Source organism: Mytilus edulis, chromosome 4, assembly GCF_963676685.1.
Source record: "Mytilus edulis chromosome 4, xbMytEdul2.2, whole genome shotgun sequence".
Classification (NCBI taxonomy): Eukaryota; Metazoa; Mollusca; class Bivalvia; order Mytilida; family Mytilidae; genus Mytilus; species Mytilus edulis.
Window position 1 is genome coordinate 17,613,739 of NC_092347.1, and position 25,677 is coordinate 17,639,415.

Genomic DNA, 25,677 nt, shown 5'->3' on the forward strand with positions numbered 1-25,677 from the left:
TTATTTGCAGACGACACTAGTATTTATTTGACAGTAGACACCACTGAAAATACTGCTGAAATTCTTAATGGAGATCTGAATAAAATTCATATGTGGTCCTCTAAGTGGCTTGTAAACTTTAACTCACAAAAAACAGAAACCATGATTATTTCAAGAAAATCAATAAAACCTAGTCATCCGATCTTAAAAATGAATGACACTGATCTTCAAGAAGTTTCTACTCATAAACATTTGGGTATTATTTTTTCAAATAATGGATTATGGAATATTCACATTGAATATATAGTTAAACGTGCATACAATAGAAAAAATATTCTTAGGAAGATGCGTTTTGTACTGAATAGGTTCACTTTAGAAAAATGTATTTTTCATACATTCGACCAATATTAGAGAACGGGGATGTCATTTGGGATAATCAAACACAATACTTGATAAATAAAGTGGAAAATGTTCAAATTGAAGCTATGAGAATTGTAACAGGTGGGAATAAATTAACTTCGATACAGATGCCTTATAAGGAAACGGGTTGGGAAACACTTTCAGAAAGAAGGGAAAAACACAAGCTCACTATGTTTTATAAAATGGTGAATAAGGAAACTCAATATTATTTACAAAACTTGGTACCAAATCAAATAGTTAATTTACATAACCATTTCACTCGTCAGACTCAAAATACTTCGGAAATTCGTACAAGAACTAATCTATACTCCGATTATTTCCTTCCTTCGTCTATTAAATTGTGGAATAAGTTACCAGACCAAACGAGAAATTCTACGTCTTTAAGCATTTTTAAAAGTCGTATAAAAAACCCAAATAATAAATGCCCAAATTTTTACTACACTGGTACAAGAATGGGTCAAGTATTACATGCCAGATTAAGGGTGAATAGTAGTTCTCTAAATGAACATTTGTTCAAGCGAAATCTAGTAGATTCTTCAAACTGCTCGTGTGGTTTGATCGAATCTACAGCTCATTTCTTATTGCATTGTAAAAAATATGACGAATTGTTTAATGACATTATTTTCTCAATTAATTATCCAGTCACACTAAACACGAATTTACTTTTATTTGGATCACAAGCTCTAAATTTAGACCAAAATAAAGATATTTTTGGAAAAGTACAAAAATTCCTACTAAAGTGCAAGAGATTTACAAGTTAAATTGTTATTCACTATTCTCACTAAGTTGCATTTCATCTAAACATGTGTGTAGAATTTCGGTGTAGTTTTCTTTTTTCTTTTTTTTACTTTTTTTTTCTTCTTTTGTTGTATTTATTTTCATTATTTTAAAATGAGGTTTTTTTTTCTCCTTTCTTTTTTTGTTATATAGTTACTTAGTTTATTCTTGTTCCATGTCATAGTAACATTGCATGCTATATTTATGTAATAGTTAACTGGAGTTGGTATTTCAAGGAAACGGATTAATATAAGCTATATATAGCTTGTTTCCGAATCCTATTATTATTGTGTATTTTGTATGATGATATATTCGTATTGATGATGAATAAATATGTTTAAACTAATTAACTTTATATATTACTGTATAATGTATGCCCTTTATGACCCCCGAACACGATGAGTAGATATAAAACAATTTCAATTCGCCCCACTGGCCAATCGGCCCACACTAGATCGCCACTTTATAATAGAATCCACCCATTCTTGTTTATCGACTCGCCCCACTTTTGAAAAAGTTTTAAATCGAATTAAACACTCAATCTGACAACTTACTTATTAACGAAAAGGGTTTAAACCCACTGAATAAAGGTCTACCAACTCGCCCCACTTATGAAAACAATCTTGCTTCCTTTAAGTATGTTAAATTACTGATAGTTGGTATCCAATCGTCCTGGTGTAGTGGTATGAGTCATGGGTTGATATGCTATAGGTCTTCAGTTCGAATCCCAGCATATACACTGGATTTTTTTACGAAAATTTTGATAGATAGTCTTTTCCGTATAATTAATTATAAGTTTTATAGTGGATATGATATTCCCGCCAAAATGTTACAGAACATAGGAAAGCATGCAAAACAAAGAAACTCAAGCTGGGGTGATCTGGTATAGTTGGTCAGGCTCAGATCACCCCTGTCAGAACAAAGGAGCTGGGATGTAATAATATAAATACTCCAATACAAGTCCTATTGTATTGCAATGTTTCAGAATGTACCAACAATTAAAACGTTTCATTGATAAATTGTAAAATAAGTAAACATTTTTGTACACATCTTTGTCTATTATTTTTTTATATTTGTCAATTTCAGTTCATTTTCCCACTTTTATTATATCAAATAAAAATATCTATGCACATTTTCCTTGCTTTAATTGCAGAATGTATCTTTTATAGAAAAAACAATAATTAAACAAAGGTTATATTTGTCAAATTCAATGCATTTTCCTGCTTAAAACTAATCAAATATGAAATATATTTGCACATTTTCCTTGATTTAGTAGCAGAATATTGTATGAAGTATACAATTTTACAGGTAAAATAAAAGGTACAAAATATGACTATAATTAAGAATTAAACTATAATTGTTAAAACAACATTGATTGCCAATAAGACAACTGTCCACAAGAGACCAAAATGACCCGGAAATTAACAACTATAGGTCGACGTACGGCCCTCAATCTATACTTTGTTTTTAACTTATATAAGTATTGGTTTAGTTTTAAACCCATTTGGTATCAAATTGATAACCACCGAACTAAGTCAACTCTTTCATTTATATATATATATAAGATATGACAATATATAACTATACATAGAATTACACAAATTAAATAAAAAAAAAAAGAATCAGCATTGCATGAACTCATAATTAACTTTTTTTCCCATGTTTGTCTAAAGACTATAAGCCATGTAATTAATCATCGTGATCACATGAGAAGAGTGTAAATAGAAATGAAAATATCAATTTAAAACACAAATGAAATGGTATACATACAAAAACCTTGGTTGTTTAATGCATATCATTGATTGAAAGCATAAATGAATTAATGTTACCAGTTCACACAGATAACGAAATGCTTTTTCTTGCTGCCTTCATTTTCTCTCAAATAACACATGCACGACCCAACTTCAATTAAGGGTCATACCAAAGATTACATGCATAATCAAACAATGTGCAATCATTGTCTTTGGAAACAATAATCTATCAATGATGTCTTGAAATTATTTTTAAAAAATTGAACTAAACTGCCCGGTAGTAGCAAAGTATTTGCGCAATGTTCCACTCTTATTAATTTAAGGGGAAAAAAACATTGTTTTTTTTTCTTCTTCAAATAACATTAGTTGGCATATCTAATGATGCTTTAATGTGACTTATCAAGTGTGCACTTGTCACGTGCTACACGAAAAGTAACGGAGCCTGATAGTATATATGTCAGTGCGAGAACATCATATCGCCGTGAATTTTTATTTGGTTCGTGTGACTCAGACTTTAAAGCTCGATTATGTGTGTCGCAGACTGTCTCGTGTCCATTAGTTGTTTTTCTTCTTTTTTCAAATGGTTTAGTTGAATTTAGATAAAGAAAAAACTAACAACGAAAGAGTAGCAATATATCGATTTCGAAAATGAATTTCTTATTGTTCTATAATAATTGAATATTAGCTGATTCATGGGTTCTACTTAATATATGCTATAAAAATATTTAATTGATATTAAGCATCAATTGCAAACAATTCTATAAAAAATAAGGTTATAAATGGAAGTGTGTTCTAAAAGGTAAATCTTCTTAATTTAGAAATACAAATATGAAACAGAAATTTACAATTAATGTTCTAGTTAAGCTTATTTAAAGCAGCAGTAATTTATTTATCCGATATTGAAATCTCCAAGATCGATACAAAAGATGCGTGAATTTAAGGTTATTGAATGGACATAATTGAATGAGATTGAAATGATAAAACAAATGAATAAGATAAACATTGAAGTAGATTACAATTAAATAAGAATAAAAATAATTTATTCCAAGGACGTTAAGATTACGTTAGTTAATGGGGACTAACTGCACCACGTATTGCGGACCTGTTTTTGTATTGCTATGAGTTACAATTTATGACAAAAATAAGCAAAGACCCATCGAAACAACATCTGATAAACAAATTTAATAATACTTTTAGATATTTGGATGATATTTTGGCTCTCAATAATGACGACTTCAGTATGTATATTAAAGAAATTTATCCTGTTGAACTTACTTTAAATAAAGCTAATACTAACAATGACCACTGCCCTTTCCTCGATCTTGATATCTATATCACTAACGGAAAACTGAATACTAAAATTTATGATAAAAGAGATGATTTTTCATTTCCTATCGTTAATTATCCATTTTTAGATTGTGACGTTCCCTTGTCACCATATTACGCTGTTTATATATCTCAACTTGTACGATTCGCTCGAGTATGTAACAATGTTTTAGATTTTAACGAGAGAAATTTATGTATTACTGAAAAATTATTACACCAGGGTTTTCGATATCACAAACTAGTCAAAACATTTTCCTAATTTTATCATCGGTATAAGGACATCATTCGTAAATATAGCTCAACATGCAGACTTCTTATACATTCAGGTATTTCACATCCAATTTTTTATGAAAATATTCTTTATAAAGCACAAAGGTGTCAGTATTCACCTCAAAAACTAACAAAACCTATGAATAGACTTATTAAGAAGGGATATAGTTACGATACTGTTGTCAGGTCATTAAAGATTGCATATTTTGGCGTTAATATTGATTCACTGATAGGGTCTTTGCATCGGAACTAAACACATTTATTCAAAAACCAGTTGTTGGCATGACACGGGTTATGTTCTTCTCATATATGTTATGATGGTATTATACTAAACCCCTAACGGGAAGGATTGTGCCTGATGTTCCTATGATGAAATCATAATCTTTCAGTAAGTTTAATTGAAGTCTGGAGCTGGCATGTCAGTTAACTGCTAGTAGTCTGTTGTTATTAATGTATTATTGTCATTTTGTTTATTTTCTTTGGTTACATCTTCTGACATCAGACTCGGACTTCTCTTGAACTGAATTTTAATGTGCGTATTGTTATGCGTTTACTTTTCGACATTGGCTAGAGATATAGGGGGAGGGTTGAGATCCCACAAACATGTTTAACCCCGCCGCATTTTTGCGCCTGTCCCAAGTCAGGAGCCTCTGGCCTTTGTTAGTCTTGTGTTATTTTAATTTTAGTTTCTTGTGTACAATTTGGAAATTAGTATGGCGTTCATTATCACTGAACTAGTATATATTTGTTTAGGAGCCAGCTGAAGGACGCCTCCGGGTGCGGGAATTTCTCGCTACATTGAAGACCTGTTGGTGACCTTCTGCTGGTTTTTTTTCTATGGTCGGGTTGTTGTCTCTTTGGCACATTCCCCATTTCCATTCTCAATTTTATTGTAATGAATTACCTTTTTCCAAGTCATTAAAAATGAGAATGAAAATGAGGCATGTGTCAAAGAGACAACAACCCGACCATAGAGCAGACAACAGCCGAAGAGCTGTAATGTGTAATGCAGCATTACATGTAATTGTAATTGAATACATTTATTTAGCAGTTGTGTAATATTATGCATTTCATGCATTACATTTTTAAAATACTTTATATCTTTATCAGATTTTTGGAGATTTAACAAAAAAAGAAATTAAGATTTCTTGATTAAGTAAGAAAATAATCATTTTCATATTAATTTTCTATTTTCAATTTCTTTTTCACACTTTACTGAAATCACTTGATGAAATAACACAACACTATATGTCAGATTCAGTTCTTCTTATTATTGCAATTTATTCCAAAACAAGAGTGATAATTGAAAACATTACTGTAAAAGTGTTCCATTGTTGTCGAAAGATCAATGAATACCTTGCCATGATTAAATAACTGATAATTGAACATTGTCATAAAACCTTAATTAGTTTGTTTTACAATTAATCTTTTCACCATTATGAAACTTGGTCATAGATTGTGACATAAGCCCTGTGTTTATAACATAATTAGAAAAGAAATTCTGAGTATCTATATTGATTGAAATAATAAAAACAATATTAATTGACTTTTTTGAAATCATCCCTTGGAATTTTTTACGGACGCCATCACGATAAGGTTGACCATTGTGTTCACCATTATGGATTATTTGGGTCACAGATGAAATGATTTTGAATTTGTATGCCTTTTTGACGTATTTTGTCTGGAGTTTTGAATTCTCCGTGATTTCGTTCATATCTTTTATCACCAAGATTTTTTTTTATATCTTTTTCACATATCAAAATGTTATCTTTTACGTATTTCGAAGAAAATTAGATTTTATTTCTATACTCTGTTCTAAACTTATATAAGTATTGGTTTTGTTTAAAAACCATTTGGTGTCAAATTGATAACCACTGAACTGAGTCAAATCCTTTAATTTATAAGATATGGACATATATAAATATACATATATTTAACACAAATTCAATAAAATAAAAAACAACCAGCAATGCATAGACTCACAATAAACTATTTTTCCATGCTTGTCGAAGACGAAAAACCTTGTTATTTATCATCGTGATGTTATGAGAAGACTGTAAAAAGAAATAAAAATATAATTTAAAACACAAATTAAACGGTATACATATAAATACCTTGGTTGTTTGATGCATATCATTGATTGAAAACATAATTGAATTGATCTTACCAGTTCACACATATAACGAAATGTGTTTTTTTTTGCTGCCTTCCCCTTTTCCGTTTTTTTCATATGCACGACCCAACTTCAATTAATGGTCATACAAAAGATTGCAGGTATAATCAAACGATGTCGAATCATTGTCTTTGAAACAATAATCTATCAATGATGTCTTGAAATTATTTTTAAGAAATTGATCTAAACTGCCCGGTAATAGCGAAGTATTAGCGCAATGTTTCACTTTTATTAATGTTAGGAGAAAAAACATTGTTCTATTTCTTCTTCAAATAACATTAGTTGGCATATCTAATGATGCTTTAATGTGACTTATCAAGTGTGCACTTGTCACGTGCTACACGAAAAGTAACGGAGCCTGATAGTATATATGTCAGTGCGAGAACATCATATCGCCGTGAATTTTGATTTGTTTGTGTTGCTCAGACTTTTATGTTATATTTTGTGAATCGATTTCGTGTCCATTTGTTCAGTTGTTTTCTTTTTTTGTCAAACGTTTTTTTTTTTTATTCAAATTAGAAAACAAACTATGAAAGTATAGCACTATTCAAAATTTTCTATAACAATTGAATATTAGGCGATTAATGGGTTCTTCTTAATATATGCTATAAAAAATATTCAATTGATATTAAGGTAGATTCATGGTATTCCGCCATCTTGGATTATACAATCGCAGTACAAAATCGGTCTAGTAATTTGCCCAAATCTGCAAATTTGGAGACAGATTTTCAATTTAATGGTTAGACTATTTATTTATATATAGAAAACTTTGGGATTGGTTGTATTATTCAAAATATTTAAACAAATATCATTTGTTTTTGTTTTCGATTCATTTTTTTTCAAATGAGCAATTTAAGGGGAGATAACTCTTTTAGTAAAAATATTATACTATTCCAATAGAGGATTCTTATTTTTTACTTGTAGCAAGAAAACAAGTTCGGTGACACCATTTTTTTTGTATGTTCTTAAAACATATTATAAAACCTTTCTTGTCACAATTTATTTCAAAATTCTATCTCAAAGAATTTTTTTTATGCATACATATGTGTTTTTTAATGAACAATCTAACCAAATCTAGGCAACTTTCAACGACTCATAGCTTGAAAAATAGCACGGTGACCCACACTTTTTATTATATTTTTGAAAAAAACAGAGTAAAATTTTCATTTTTACAAATTATGAGAAAATTCTGTCTCAAAAAATATATACTTATGATCTACCTTAAGCATCAATTTAATTTTATATGAAATAAGGTTATAAATAGAAGTGTTTTTTAAAAGGTTAATCTTCTAAATTTAAAATACAAATATAGGAAAGAAATTTACAATTGAAGTTCTAGAAAAGCTTAATTAAAGCAGTAGGAGTTATCCGATATTGAAATCTCGAAAATCGATACAAAAGATACGTGGATTTAAGATTATTGAATGAAAATAATTGAATGAGATTGAAATATGATAACAAATGAATAAGATAAACATTGAAGTAGATAACAATTGAAAATAAGTAAAATCACAAACATACTGAACTTCGAAGAAAATTAAAAACGGAAAGTCCCTTATCATAATGAATTTAAAAATAATTTATTCTAAGTACGCTAAGATTACGTCAATAAAGGTTAAAAAATATTGTTAAAGAAATCTAATAATCGGAGCATATTGAATTGGGTGGAAATAGTTTAAAGCTTATTATCTGCTTAATATTCGAGGAAAACATTTCTATTCTGTTAAATACACGAGCGTATCGAACAATTTCAGATATATACAAACTATTAGATAGTGACAAAATAACGTCGCCGTCTAAAATTGATAATTAACAATAGCCTATTACTATAGAGTTGAGATGATTTAAGTTTTTGTTTTATACGTTTAATGCACAAAACAGTTAAATAACACACGTATGGATATATAGGGGTGTACCCGATTCATTATGAGATTTTTTTTAAATAAATTTGGACAGGAAAGAGTTCAAGTAATGCTATGAACATATAAATCTGTTATCTTTACGTGACTTTTTTAGTGGCTTAAATGAAAATGCATATTCGAGATCGTAAAATGTATTACTAATTTTTTCTATTTATGTATTTATGAATAGCTATGACAGTTAATGTAAGTATTATAGTATGCAGCTGGATTTGTCTTTTAATGACAATTGTTATCTTATAATGTGGCTTTCTATGTTGTTATGTTACATTCAAGTACATTTAAGGGTGAATGTTGGTACCTGTTAAAACCTTTAAACCCACTTTATTTCTTTGAACCTGTCCTAAGTCAGGAGCCTATTGGTCAATGGTTGTCGTTTGTTGATGTGATTCATAAATGTTTCTCGTTTCTGTTTTTTTTGTAGATAAGACCCTTGGTTTTCCTGTTTGAATTGTATAACACTACTGTTTACTAAATTTTATCATCGTTACAAGGACACCTTTCGTAAATATAAATATCAAACAACATGCAGACATCGTATATGTTCAGATATTTCACACCCGATCTGTTATGGTAATATTCTATTGCATTTTGCATTGAAAAAAAAACACATCTATTTTAAAACCAGTTGTTGGCATGATGCGTTTTATGTTCCTCTCGTATGATTTATGATGGCATGATACCTAACGGGTGGGTTTGTGTCTGATGTTCGTATGGTCGAGACACAATGTTTTGATCAGTTTAAATTGAGCTGGCATGTCAGTAACTGATAATAATTCCTAGTTAATTTATGTATCATTGTCAGTTTGCATTGTTTGTTTTGTTACCTATTCTGACATCGGACGCAGACTTCTATTGAACTGCGTTTCTCTGTGGGTATTGTTGTGATTTTTTTTCTATGATAGCTAGAGGTACAAGGGGGGGGGGGGGGGCGATCTAAAAGAACATGTCTAACCCCACCGCAGTTATGCCCCTGTCTTGGGTAAGGAGTCTTTGGCCCTTATTAGCATTGTTTGTTTGTTTTTAATTTAAGTTCATTTAAATGTTTTGAAGTTTAGTGTCACGTCCATTTTCATTGAACTAGTACACATCCGAATTATGGGTCAGCTAAAGTCCGCATCCGGATGCAATATTTCTATCGTTGGGTTGAAGACCTATGCTGTTTTCTGCTCTTTGATCGTGCTGCTGCTTCTGCTTGTTGGAAATAGATTATGATTCGGTATATTCCGTGCAATACATTTTCTGGTACTTTCAATTCTCAAAAAAGAAATTTTGATACTTGACCTAACCTTGATCGTTCTTCCTCGCTTCAAAACCGCCACCCCATGTCAAACATAGCCGACACCCCGAATGTGGCGTTCTACACGGTGAATAAGTTAAACGCAATTGAAGAGTTTAAAAAGATGTTAAAATTTCCAATCCCAAAATCAATAGCAGTAAGTTATAATAAAAGAAAAATCTATAAGGAGTAAGGTCAATCTATTTAAGAACAAATTGTAAGACGACAGTAATTCAAAAATTGAAAAAAATAATATTTATAATACAATGCTATATGATATTTCAGTAGATCAAAAATATATCAATGAAAATAAATTCATTTACACATTTCAACAAAGACAACAATTCCAATATCACATAAAAGAGAGTCAAAAAATACCAAAGGGAAACGCATGAGTCGAAATAAACTCATAAAGCCATGGCAAAAACAAAATACGACGGAAAGGAAACTGTTGTACACAAAAAAAAGCAAGAAAAGCAAAAAGACTCAATGTGTTTAAATTTTTATTAAAAAGAAACCTTTGCTGTAAAGGTGTTTATGAAAATTTCATGATGTTTTAAAATTTCAAATTGAGATACATCTAAATATATTATTTTCAACGTGTTGTAACTGTCCTTCTGATACTAACTACTGCGTTATGTTACTATACTTTGAAATCATGTTAGAAATGGGTTTTATTCACAGTTCAGTACCTTAAATGTGAAGGCAAAAGTAGTCCATTACTTGAATGTAATGCTGGTCAAGTTATCATGGTCAGCGACGCCTCATACGGTAGAACAGATTCCTTGGTATGTCCACACCCTACTGTTGTTTCTTCCAGAACATATGATGGTACTGTGTCAATAACTACTGGGACAAAGGAGAATTGTAATTTAAAGCAATCATGCTTACCAGCAAGAAATGGAGCAGTTGATCCTTTACTAAATGTTTATAAATATGTGAACGTGACTCATGAATGTCTTATCTCAGGTACGAATGTTTTGTTTTGTTTCGAATTTATGATTTCATTATTCATAAGAATTGTATATTTTTAATATTTCTTGCATTCTCATAAAATCTCTTCTAATTCAATTCGCAGTATTTATCCGATGTCAATCCAAAATCCCTTAAAGTACAAGTGGTCTCTAAAAAAGAGAAATAATATGCGATATTGTCTTACCATCACACCTTTTGCGTGTTTATAATTCTCTTTGTATTTAACAGGAGGATGGGGAATTTGGGAACCATTTGGTGAATGCTCGGCTACATGTGGGAAGGGAATCCAGTCATTTCAGAGGAAATGCAATAAGCCTGTTCCAGAAACTAATGAAACGTACTGTATTGGTGATCACATACAGAACTTAGAATGTGACGCAATTCCATGTCAAGGTTAGAAAGATTAAACTATCAATAGAAAAGATAGAAAACACACGTTTCTTGCTTAAGATATATTGGCTTTTTAATTGTTTTCATGAGACGGTTTATATATTTTTAAAAGGAGTAGGTCCGGTTAGGGCCGATTTTTGCCTCAAATTTCAGGTTCATCTGACGAAAAGACTTTTTGAACACTTCAGGGTCTATTTCAGATGATTCATATAGTTTATGTGAAAGATTTTGACTGATTTAATCAAATATGCCAAAAAAACGTCACTTTTCAGATGGTTTTTGTCAAAAATGGAAGGGGCCGTATCCATGTTCATCCTCAACCTTTATATATGTTATGTATTATCATCAAATACAAGTTACATTTCAATATTAAGAATGAACACAAATGCGACCACTTTCATTTAAGATGGAAACCGTCAAAATTTAACTGAAATGCTAACATTTTGAAGATTTCAATAATTTAGCATGATTTAATGATGCTTGTACCCGATATTTGTGCATTGTATTGTAAAAAAAACAGCCCGTATTTGTGTAGCAAAGCATTCTTCTTTCCAAGAAATAACTAAAAGTTTACATTTAAAATTTTTGTGAAACTGCTATATTTTGGGCCAAAAAGGGATCTTACTGGACCTACTCCTTTATATAGATAAGCCGGTCAGAATTGTCACAACTTTTAATCAAGGGATATTTTAAAATCACATGGTTTCTTTGTGCAAAGATTTAAATATTGATGTAATTTCCAATTATATATTGATATAAATGTTTTTATGCGGTTAATCACTACGTGGATAATTAAAGAGTAATCATGCTTCGACGAACGAAGTATACGCTACTGTTATTCAAGTTGTTGCTGTGAATTATTTATTTATTTATTTTTTTTAATTTTTATCTGTGGATATTATAATTTTGAAGCCTGCCATCTCATCAACAAAAATATTTTTTGCACAGAAAAAAGACATGTTATTATGTTTGTATTAATATATGTACTCTTTATCTTTAAAAAGGGGCATTTTTCCTTAAGATGAAATATATTTGGTAGTAAAGATTATCACAGAGAAGACATTTTTAGATTTTTGAAGCAGAGTTAAATTTGGCTATTTTTATAATGTTAACGCTTCCCATTTTAATGCATCAAATGCAAATTTCGAAAATTAATGTTTGATACTCAAAACCTTTTCACAGTTCAAATCTAATGAAAGCGTTTGAAGAGCAGCTTTAAAAAAAACCGCAAATATTATTTCCACCCTCGGACAAGAAACCAGAGCTATGACGGAGTGAAACATATATTCTTTAATAAACAACTATTTAGAAATTTTATTATTGCAAGTATCAATAAAACAATATGCGTATTTTCCTAACAGTATTGAAGTTCTGGTTACTTGGCTGGTGTTTCATTTGGAGAATAGGAATGACCAAAATACCAAAGTCTTTGATGACGTTAGAGGTAAACTCCGGAATCAAATAAAAAAAAAAGAAAAAAAAGGACGAAATTAAAGATGTTTATAAATTATTTCACGCATATCAGTTTTATTCCTATGATTACGAGTTGTAAAATACAAAGTGAAACTCAAGTCAATTTCTCAAATTAAATAACAAAGCTCCATTTTGAGACACTATATATATTTGAATTCCTTGGAACATTGTAATACTTTAATACTTTATTGCTGTATGTTTTCCTTAATAAATACTGTTTAAACTAAGTCCAGGGATAGCGTTTCTCATTATGAATTCGTCAACCCCTATGCGAATCAGTCAAGGAAATTCATCCTAGAAACCCGGTTTTGAAATTGTATGTCGGACGCAAAAGATTCACCACAAACGCTCTAATAAATTTGAAGAGAATTGAGAACCCAAAATTTAGATAATTATAATACAATGGAGAATATGCCAATTTTTCTTTGATCATACACATGCAGATTATTGTCCCCGATTCAAAACCTTTATTTCCCGCACACTGCCATGTACAATACTACTGCAAGAATTTATACCTGACTTACAGTGATCATACTGTAACATTTAATAACTTTATTCTCTGTTCAACCTATATAAGGAACCCATGTGACAAATTCGTATTAAAACCAAAAGAAACTAACACCTTTTATCTCGGATAGTGCCCGTCACAGACTCTTCAGACTACTAGGTATTTGCAAAATTGTGTCCGTAAATCCTGATTTACCCTACCTATGTCAAAATAAGTCTTGGTGTCATGAATTTGGCATATATTCTTCATCTTAAATGTATTCAATTGAAAAGATCTACATACTTTCAAGATCAGTCTGTTCTATCATCCCTTGTACCAAGATCAGTTTTGACTTAAAGTATTCACAAACATGTATTCGGGGCCTCGGTGGCCAAGTGGTCTAAGTAGTTCTATTACTGTAATCACTAGCCTGTCAACACTGAGGTTGGAGGTCGAACCCGGCTCGTGTGGATGCACACGACTCAAATCTTAGTTGACTAGGATTGTCAGTTTTCCTATAGAAGGTCGATGATTTTCTCCGGGCACTCCGGAATCCACCATCCATAAAAACTAACTGCAAAAAATAAAAGCCCAAAAGTGCCGCTTAAATGTAGCGTTAAAACACTACCACCACTAACCACAACAGTAAACATAGATGTCTTGTTGATCACAATAATGATGACAATCAGTGGTTTTGGTTGATGTTCCTTTGGAATTTAGATAAAAACATGCAACAGTAGTATACTGCTGTTCAAAGGGAAGACGGATTGAAGTTTCTTTCACCGTTTTTGGATACTAGTACCTAAATTCCACAAAACTCGTACAAATAACGAACATTGCTGAGTCTGCTTCGTGTTAAAAGAAAACTATTGACTTCAATTACATCAAAGCTACGCTACGTGATCATTACAACCTACTATAATAACGGCTGGAATCACGTTCGGATACTAAAAGATTTGTAAGAGTACATCTGAGTGTTTTTCATCTTACAATAGCAAAAAGATTTAACTTTTCTACCATGTGCACTATTATTTTCTATTCTAAATTTTAAGACAGATTCAGAGAATTAGTCTTACTTTGATAGTAAAAAATGGCCAATATAGATTCATATAACTAGTTAAAAAGGGATGGTTCACCCTTAAAAAAATATGCTCTGATAAAAACACAAAAATTACTTACACTAGTACTGGCAATTTCAAGATGCTAGATTTCTTAATAAGGTTTTTCAACAGACGATTCGCGTTTCATTGAAATTCGACTGTAATTCTGTTCTTACCTACTTGTTAATTTATTTTAATTAAACAGGATATATGCTGAAAAATCAATCCTCTGATCTCATCAAATATGTTTTTGATAACAAAAGTTCAACATATTGATCAAAATGTAGAGTACGACGACTAGGGTACATGTATTTTCGTACATAATATCGTATCAATTGGGAGATGTATACCCCGTATGCAGGTGCTGCTGGAATGTTGCTACTTAGAAATGGAAAGTTCACAATTGGAAAGCTGAAATCATCTCTTTTGTCGTAAAGTTTTGTTTTCAACCGACCCTCCTTGTCAATTTCTAGATGTAAGTCAAGATATGAAGCCGACTTAACTGTATCTGTAGTATCCTTTATCTCCAATTCGATGGGATAGATGCGTTCCACATAGTCACCAAATTTTGAATTGTTTAGTGAAAGAACGTCATCTATATAGCGGAAAGTAGAGTTAAAGGATATTGCTAACTTCTTATCTTTCTTCCTAAGAAGTTCCTGCATGAAGTCAGCCTCATAATAATAAAAAACAAGTCGGCAAGTAGAGGGGCACAGTTTGTTCCCATTGAGATGCCGACAGTCTGTTGAAAAACACGTCCTCCGAACGTTACAAATATGTTGTCAATTAAGAAATCAAGCATCTTGATAATATCGGTTTCAGAGAATTTTTTGTTTGAATCAGAGTGATTCTTTACAAAGTATGATTTATCCCTCCCTAAGACAAGATACTTGTATCTACGTTGGCCATTCTTTTTTATGAAGCAAAGTAATACCAACTCTTTCAATTTGTATTTTAGTTTGGAATGTGGAATACTTGTGTACAGAATAGAAAAGTCAAATGTTTTAATACTGTTACAAGATGAAAGAGAATTAGATTGTATGTACTCTAAAAGATCTTTGGAATTTTTAAGTATCCACATCTGATTCACGCCACCTCTAGAATAGTCAGTTTCACAATAACTTAGAAGCCCGTCTTTGATTGCTGATAAAATAGATGTTAATAATTTAGAAAGAGGTTTCGTGGAGCACTTAGAAGACCCAGCAATATACCGTTGTTTGTAAGGACACTTATGTAGTTAAGGTATCCAATACAGTGATGGAAGATCCAGTTCTTCATCTTTGGTTGAAATACCAAAGGAACAAAGAACAGACCTATGATTATCCAGGATTTTCTCTTTTGTAAGTGTCGTGAGGGTATATGTTGAGTTTCCAAGTGAATTGTCTATACCTAATTCGTTTATCAAGCAATTAATGTAGTGATTTTTACAGACAAAAACGGTGTTATTTGGGCTTTGTCTGCGGGGACAACAACATATTTATCATGGAGGTCGGATAAGTGTTTAACAACATTTGGGTCTTTAAAGATTGACGTAGCATGGGCATTGATGGACCCATTCAGTTTCTTAATTCTGATTTGTATTAACGACCTCACTGCCTTAATCCATTCGGATAGAGTGTCTACGTCTTCCTTTTCACGTTTAGCCCATTGCATGGCATATGATAATTGAAGCAAATAAGTTTTAATTAACATTTAATAAAGTAAAGTTAGAACAATTATAGTATTATGATTCTTGTAGAAATATTGAATTGAATGTCATTTGTATATTTGATTAAACCAGTTGAAGTTCGTGTAATAATTTACCAGTTCATAGTAATAATCCACTGAATAATCCAACTGTATGTCTTGTATTTTGTGAAGATCCAATTGTAGCAACTGTAGTAGATCGTAGTAAATCGTAATAAATTCCACGCACCTGTGCTTGAATTTTATGAATGAAATGTATTGATATGCGCAGTAGAACCCATGTGTCACTTGGGACGATTGTTCAATAAAAACACTATTTTTACGTGTTGGCAACTGTTTTCACATACTTCTTGTAATTCCTTTTAGTATTTATAGTCAACGTCTTCAATGTTTTGTAGATGTTAATGCTCACTATCCTTGATATTTGTCATTTTGGTCCGCCGATGACACACATAACTTTTCGCAATGTTGTTTACGTATTGTGACTCCGGTGGCGCTGTATATATTGTTGTATTTTTAGTTACCATAGAAATGTGTTTAGTACCATGCAAACTTTGTTTATTATATAAAGGTTACTAAAATTGTATATTATTGTGATTTTTGTAATTTATTTAAGAATTCAAATATTTAGTTGGTCGGCAAGCGCGCGATCCAACAATCCAACTTTCCAACTATCCAACAATCTAACAATCCAACAATCCAACATTGACGTGATTCGACGCCTGTTCGTCAGTTCTGCTAAAACTTTTGGTTATTACAGTTAGTATTTTATTTGCTCGTAAATTATTTCAGTAAAAATGGTTAATTATTCTTAGAAACTTCATTTATTTAAAGGTTAAATTGTAAAGGAAAATAGTGAAGTTAGCGTTTTCAAAGTTTAAAAGGAATATTTCATTTTAGCGGACTCTTTGAAGTTGATTTCTAGTTTATCGTTTAAAGTTAGGATTATTGGAATTGTTCATTGAAGTTTATATTTACTGTTAACGTTTGTCATTTTATAATAAATAGGATTAAAGAGGAAAACATTTGACAAGTAAGGGATAATTTCCTAAAGGTCTGGAAATTATAATAAACAATACAGTTTATGTATGGTATAAGCTGTATTTCATTGTTAGTTATTCAGGAAAGGCTCTGAATATATAACTAATAATAATAAACATTTGTTTATGTAACTGGTGAGGTATCAGTTACAACTATATACAAATATGTCAGAAAGAGGTCTTCTGACTTAAGTCACTAGAAATTAGTATTTTCTCTTAGGGTAATTTATTTTATTATTAAGATAGCAGGACTCAGCCTTTTTATGTATTTTTCTGACACACCAACATATTATCTCTTGAGTTTAGAGATAAGTTAATAAATATCTCTTGAGTGTAGAGATAACTTACTACATGTATTATACAGAATAGATTCTTGTCATATCATTTAAGTCTATAGTTTAAGTATATTACTAGTTAAAATTGTTGTTTATCTTGAATATAAATGAAAATATATGATTCTAGAAATGAATAAAAGATAGAAACTTATTTACGTGACTTTTAGCAAATGCCTATATTATACTGACCAGCTCATATCTTGTCATGCTGACTTTGTTATTTACAAACTACTCATAAAATTTGAGTAAAAACTCTTGGGTCGAAGCATTTCAAGCCCCTGCCCGCTACAATAATATCATAATGGATGTATTTATGTTTGAATCAGTGCGGTTTTTCATAAAGTGTCCCATTTCTGTAGAAAAAAAACTTTGGTTAAGGGCATACGATACAGTTTTGATCCCATATTGAAATTGTGCTGACAATTTGCATATAGGCTATTTTTTGCCTGATTAAATCAAATATTGTAAAAAATATTGTACTATTTACGTTTTCATGAAAATTAGCACACATGATCTTCTGACGTAATCAAATCAAATGACATTTTAAAAAAGAGGGGTCCATGAACTCGTTTTCAAGTTGAATAAGTTTGAATGATAAAAATCAGTCGAAAACTGCACCTTTTCTCGATAAGTCATAGTTTGACATCGCGAAAATAACAATTTACGTTAGCAACGTCATTACCTTCCCTGTAACTGTATCGTATGCCCTTAATAAGATAATTTATTGGATCTTTAAAATGAGCATAGGGAATAGTAATTTATTAAAGATACTATTGGTGTAAAAAATCAAAAATCTTTAGAACGACATTTCAAACGATTATGTTTGCATAAAAAGGCAAGTTATACCTGAATTTTAATGCATTCTTATTTTATATTTAGGAAGCTGGGGATGTTGGCAAACAGCAGGACCTTGCTCTCATTCTTGTGGAAATGGCACCAGATTAAAGGTTAGAGAATGCAATAATCCTGTTCCAACAAATGATGATTTTTTTTGTGATGGCAATAATACAACGCTGGAATGGTGTAATTTACGCGAATGCCCTGGTATGTAACAAATATTATTTATCGTATAATATCTTTCAAAAGTAAAACAAAGTTTAATGAAATGCCAACTTAATGTCAAGTTTTCTGAAAAATTAATGGCTGAAAAGTATCATAGTAAATACAGGAATACACCAAAGTCAATCGACAAAATGGGAAATTGATAGCAGTGAGTATATGTTGCTCTTTTTTTTAGATAGTTATTAAAAAAGATGTCTAAAAAAAAGGACTGAACATTAACCCTGATTACCTGCATCTCTTCATTTTGTATTCAAGCTTTTCTTGTCTTTACAGTTTTTTTTAGATTATTATTCTAATTAAGATACAAAGTAGAAAAACAACAGAGAATATCTTATGAATAATATCACATAACGCCTTGAGATTTAACAAAGCTGGATTGGTATCATTTTGAAATCGAATGTGCAATTATGATTATAGCTTGAATACAAAATGAATAGATGCAGGTAATCAGGGTTAATGTTCAGTCCTTTTTTTTTAGACATCTTTTCACTGCTATCAATGAACAGAAAAGGAAAATATTACAAAATGTATTTGAAATTCCCAGAGAAATTAATATCTTGTTCAATGATATCGAATATCCAGGTCGTATATGACAAATAAATTACAAAAGACGAAAACGGTCAATAATTGTTGAAATTATTAGAATAAGCAAAACATTCCAGAGTAAACTAAAATCTTTGAAAAAAAAAACATAAATTAAAAACATCCAAATAAAAATTAAAGATTGCTAGTTAAAAAGCATTAGTTTTAATGTTTGTCCCGGTAAAAGTTTTATCGGGAAAAATTCAATATCTTTTTTTGAGTGGTTTTGTGTTGCAAATGTATAAAGTAAAATTATTTGATAGACCATCTTGCTTCAATTCTACTAATCTATATATTACGCCTATATGTTGATAAAATAACATTGAAAAATCCAACAATCAAAATAAAAAAAAAATCATTACTTTATAAGTCAAGTGAAATACCTAAATAAGTCACAACAACAAAATATATGTATTAAAATACAAAAACATGTTCAAATGTAAAAAAAACAACACAAAAGTACAAAGTTATAGAACATTTAACCAATATTTCCGAAAGGTTTTGCCAAATATTGCTACGATGTGTTAAACCAAGAATTTGAAATGTAAATTATCGAAGTGTTTAAGATATCGAGGTTATATTGTGATACAAAGGGGATATCTTATCAAATGACATAATATAAAATTTTTAGAATGATCGATTAAATTAGTAGTTTTTATTTTTGCCATTTGATAAGGGACTTTCCTTTTTTAATTTTCCTCGGAGTTCAGTATTTTTGTGATTTAACTTTTTGCATGTGTTCGTAACTTCTGAAGCTCAATATTTGTTTCAACTTCAATCCACACTGGTCAGAAATAAAATATTTTCGAAACGTATATATTTTAGATTTTGTTTATCGATATCATTGCTATTAAACTATCCGTCATACAACGAGTTTTATACATAAGAGATTGATTCTGAAAATGTTCAACTCGTCAAATGTCGTTAAGGTAGCAATTTTCTAAGAAAAAGTTGACCTTATTTGGTTTAAGTGGTTTGTTTAGGCACTTTTTGGTTTATCTGCTGTACAAATATATCTATATCTGTTTTAGTAGATTAACCATAATTTTTTTAAGGACTGAATCGTTCATTTTTCAATAGCACGTGTTTTAAACACGTTCCGTTTAATTGCCATTCGATTGATACCGCTACTGGTCACTTTATCAACAAGCATTCGGTTGTCATTATTTAATGATTAAGCACGCTTAATATAAGATATAAAATTTCATATAAAATAATCATGTGATTTTGTTAAAGATTGTATGTCGACCTCAATGCTTGTATTGAGCATTATATAACAGCAATAGCGTCATAACAGTTGCATATTAGACCATGATGATGAATAACTACTTTTATCATAGTGAAGAAATTAATAAACTCGTGTAGAAAAAAACAACATTACAATGCCAAAGGCAGAATTTTTTTCAAGCTTTGATTTTCGTCTTTTTGAGAAAAAAAACACATTACGAAATATTTTTTATAATTCATTTCGAAAAACTAACCATATATCGGCATTCTGAACAAAAAATATCGTTTAATATGTTTCCCTTCTTCTAGTTTACAAATGGGGCTACTTGAAGGATCTTAACCTAACTTTAGCGGAGCTAAAAGAAATTATGAAAGACGAAATAATTGAACTTAAAGGAAATTTGACTGTGGACAACAAAAACACATCATCCGCCATCAGACGAAGAATCTCAGCACGTGACGACAGACCTTCTGCTGCATCATTTGGATATGTTGGTGTAGTGATGTTGGCAACACCCATAGTCTTAATGATATGCTTAGACTACAATCATCTGTGTCCAGAATGTATAAAGAGGAGAATTGCAAGGATACTTAAAAAAGTCAGTTCATCAACTGAAACGACGTAGGGATTTACATGTATAGCATGCAAGTGTGATTGACTTATCTATAACTGAAACGATCGATTTAACAATACTTGGAAAACATTTGTTATAGAAGTATTTTGTGATATTTGTAATATTTTACAATTATGAACTTTGTTATTAAAATTACTAAAATAACCAGACAACATCGAACAGATTATGGCAGTGTTTTGCTAAAAGTTAACAATAAATTTTTGTGTATATTTATAAAACGATGTTGTCGAAAGAAGTTTGGTCCTTCTTGCAAGTTTTAACTCGGATAAAGTGCTGATGTTGTGTATGTAAAAAAATTATCGAGACTGTTATTGTCGAACAACATTTTGATATCTGAGTAACCATGATAGACAGAAATGAGGGGAAAAAATCAAGACAAAATTGAGAGGGTTGTTTACAATCTGATAATTTTTTAAAAGGACAAATAGTATGGCACATTCCTCGAAGAATCATTAACCGTCGAAAACTAAGGATTTTCTTATCCCAGGCATAGATTACCTTGGCCGTATTTGGCACAACTTTTTGGAATTAAGGATCCTAAATGCTCTTCAACTTTGTACTTGTTTGCCTTTATAAATATTTCGATATGAGCGTCACTGATGAATCTTATGTAGACGAAACGCGCGTCTGACGTATTAATTTATAATCCTGGTACCTTTGATAACTATTTACACCACTGGGTCGATGCCACTGTCGGTGGACGTTTCGTCCCCGAGGGTTCACCAGCCCAGTAGTCAACACTTCAGTGTTGACATGAATATCAATAATGTGGTTATTTTTCTAAATTTCCCGTTTACAAAAGTTTGAATTTTTCGAAAAACTAGAATTTCTTATCCCAGGCATAGATTACCTTAGCCGTATTTGGCACAACTTTTTGGAATTTTGGATCCTCAATGTTCTTCAACTTTGTACTTGTTTGGCTTTATAAATGTTTTGATATGAGCGTCACTGATGATTCTTATGTACACGAAAAGCGAATTGTTAACATGCATGCCCAAACTGTTTACCTGTGAACCATGTCTTATACAGGATAAATCTTAGCGGGTGTCCCACTTGCTAAATGCGCTAATGAAAATCTGATAAGTCTGTTGAGTACTTTCTATATTTTTTTCAGAGTTAAATATTGGATCATTATAGCTTAAGACATCTTACATAAAAGAAATACACAGTATGTACAATATAAAAATATATACTAAACTAAGAGTTACGTAAATCATATTGGATTAACAAATCACGTTTAAGCTTTAAGTTCCAAAACCACTGACTGTGATAGTAAATTTTGCATTTTTTTAAACTTAAATTGTTCAAAGGTTTACTAATATAGGAACCAAGCTGATAAACATAATCACTCGATGCCTCTGCTGGTGGACTATTAGTCCCCGAGGGTATCACCAGCCCAGTAGCCAGTACTTCGGTACTGGCATGAAAATACGGATTTTTTGTGTTATTTAAATTTGCTGTTACAAAATATTAGAAATTATTATAAATTAAGGAATGTATCTCCCTCATGCAAAGCTCTGATTCCTTTCACGAATTTGACTATACTTTTTTGACCTTTTGAATTATAGCTCTTCATCTTTTATATAAGCTTTGGATTTCAAATATTTTGGCCACGAGCATCACTGAAGAGACATATTTTGTCGAAATGCGCATCTGGTACAACAAAATTGGTACCGTTGATTTTATTACTACCACTGGGTCGATGCCTCTGCTGGTGGACTATTAGTCCCCGAGGGTATCACCAGCCCAGTAGCCAGTACTTCGGTACTGGCATGAAAATACGGATTTTTTGTGTTATTTAAATTTGCTGTTACAAAATATTAGAAATTATTATAAATTAAGGAATGTATCTCCCTCATGCAAAGCTCTGATTCCTTTCACGAATTTGACTATACTTTTTGGACCTTTTGGATTATAGCTCTTCATCTTTTATATAAGCTTTGGATTTCAAATATTTTGGCCACGAGCATCACTGAAGAGACATATTTTGTCGAAATGCGCATCTGGTGCAACAAAGTTGGTACCGTTGATTTTATTACACAGTTCTCAAACGAGAGCTTACTTTGAAAGTATATTTATATTCGGTTATAGCTATATTATTAGGGTTTATTTTTTTTTCTTAGGTATAACCTCAATTTACTCAATTTTCTTTGTAATATATATACTAGTAGTAACATGGATATCGTTTTTAGGGGCCTTTATAGTTTGTTGTTCAGAATGAGCCAATGCTCCGTGTTGAAGACCGTACTTTGGCCTATGATGGTTTACTTTTACGAATAGTGACTTAGATGGAGAGTTTTCGTATTGGCACTCATACCACATCTTCTTATATTATTCTGCTCATTATTAGTCAATGATATGATATAATTATTCAAGCATTTTACTTTGCAATGACTACAAAGGTGATAATCTATACAGCATCCTCCATTAATAACTACTGTTTCCTTTGAATCTTAAATAAGAAATAAGATAAAACAAATATTGAACCTTTTTAAATTCTTTATCAACGACAACCCATGTAAAATCTTATTCATTTTTTTTTAATATTTTCCTCCCGGTTTTAAATCTGCATGACATATTTGTCAATGTACGTTCAGAAAACATCAATCAATAAATGAGCTGCGTCGGATAGAAATCGACCTTATGCAAATAAATATCCAAACATCTGTTAACTAATTTTGGGTAGACAAAAAATTCTCAAATCAGACCAACATCCATCTTTAATTCCGCATTTGAATGTCACAAAATCAATCAAAGTATTAGCAATGTACATGTATACATGCACTTGCATTAGGTCGATTTCTATCCGACGCAGCTCAAATCATATTTCCTCCAAAATTGTAGTATTATACTAACTGTAAACATTATCAAATAAGTGATTCGTTTAAATTTTAGTCAGATACTATCAGTAACATAGTGTGTTAGTGACCTTATACGATAAATACGTGGTCAATAAATTCCATAAGACATTTTAGCGAAAATTTAAATGGAATTTACTGAGCACTGAGCCTGTATACATGTATATCGTATTAGGTCACTAACACACTATGTAACGAATTTATCTTACCGACTATCTTTATTAGTTGAATTTAGACTGGAGTCTAATTTGCAAACATATCACATATTAAAGTGTTCAAGTGTTCAATTTTAAGAAACATACTCCCATTGGTTCTGCTAAAAAAGTTGTAGACACTTCTCGTCTCTCTCCTATTTTTTTCAAATTTCCGATACGATGAACAAAAAGGTATTAATGAATATCAAAGGAAGTAACCCATCAAGGGTTGTGCTTCGGCTTCGGCAGAATTTTTCAAAACAATTCAAAGCAAGAGATTCAAGGAGGAGGATGCAGTGGTGAATTATATGCATATTTGGGTTGAAAACATGTTTATAGAATTTTATTATCAATCCTGCTTTGTACAAGACTGAAATGCTGAGTCGATTGTTTATCGTACTAGTTCACACAGAAAAGGCCAAAATGAAGATTTATCACCTTTATTTGTGTTAAAGAGATAAACATTTTGGCATTGGAAATCACGACGTCAAAGGAAATAAAATGACGTTAAATGTTTTTTTTATATATTTTGTTTTAATCTAAACTGTCTCGATCATTACAAATTACCGGTAACATATTACATGCTGAAACTTATAGGGTGGATAGAATACACTATGAAGTTGTTCTATGTTCTTTATATACAAGTTTTGCTGCAATTTATATTTTATCATTTTTTACTCTGACGTTGGACGCTTTAACGGAGAACTAGTGTATAACGCAAACCTTTGCGTTATAACGCAAACCTTTTGCTTTATAACGCAAACCTTTGCGATATATTAAGGTTTATGTACCCTTATAAAAAATGATTTATTTGCCACAAATTCCTTTTTTTCTATTAAATGCAATGGAACAGTAAAAAATAATGCTTTGCATCATGTTTCCCCTTGGAATATGTACACAATGGCCTATCTCTATTATTCATTATATCTGTAGTTTTGATACAATTGAAGTTTGTAAAGTTCGTACAAAAATGGCTACAGAAGGGTACATAAACCTTAATACGAACAGTTTGAACGGTAAAATGTTCATAGTTTCTTTATAACATAGGGAAATATATTAAAACAGTTCATCGCTAATGTAAAGACATGATTTGTAATGTTTTAAATGTAACTCACGCTGTGGTTAGCCACGAATTGTTCCTTTAGACAACGTGTCCGATGAATGTTCCTTGTAGTTGTGCACACGCCTCGCTGAACATTTTTACGTCACTCAGAAGAGAGGGGAAAGTAACACTGATTCCTACACTGTCCTGTATAAAACTCCTAAAACTGGCGCACATAAAGCGATGTCCATAATGAAACGTTAACAATATAAAATGATGATCAAATGAAGAATAAATGATGAATAAGTTCCAGAACAGTATTCTGTCTTGTGTTATCATGTTTTGTAAATTTTCGAAATATGTAGAAAAAGTTACAGATGGTACATATGTGATTATCTAACCTAACACACAGAAATTTGGTGACATTCAAATTTCATAAAATATTTTAATCTGCAAGTCATAGCCGTGATCGTATAGTGGTTAGTACTTCGCGTTGTGGCCGCGACAACCCAGGTTCGGATCCTGGTCACGGCAAACAGCTGTGTGATGTCGCTGTTACGGCATTGTAGGCAATTTTTAGAAGATCACACAGAAATTTGATGACATTCAATTTTCATAAAATATTTTAATCCCCTCCCACTCCCCCTTCTTCCACCTTGAAAAGAGGTTTGTTAATTGTTGAATTAGATGAGGACAA

At 31.2% G+C, this 25,677-nt stretch overlaps 1 protein-coding gene across 1 annotated transcript in view; it reads left to right on the plus strand.

Moving 5' to 3' along the window:
• The window catches only part of LOC139519099 (properdin-like), a 69,969-nt gene extending 48,638 nt beyond the window's left edge, over positions 1–21,331 (plus strand). Inside the window, exons 2-4 of the mRNA XM_071310896.1 lie at positions 11,098–11,262; positions 18,260–18,424; positions 20,561–21,331. Of these exons, the coding sequence (XP_071166997.1) occupies positions 11,098–11,262; positions 18,260–18,424; positions 20,561–20,877 (647 nt within the window). The 3' untranslated portion in view covers positions 20,878–21,331. The remainder of the gene's footprint in view (positions 1–11,097; positions 11,263–18,259; positions 18,425–20,560) is intronic.
• Positions 21,332–25,677: the final 4,346 nt, after the last annotated feature.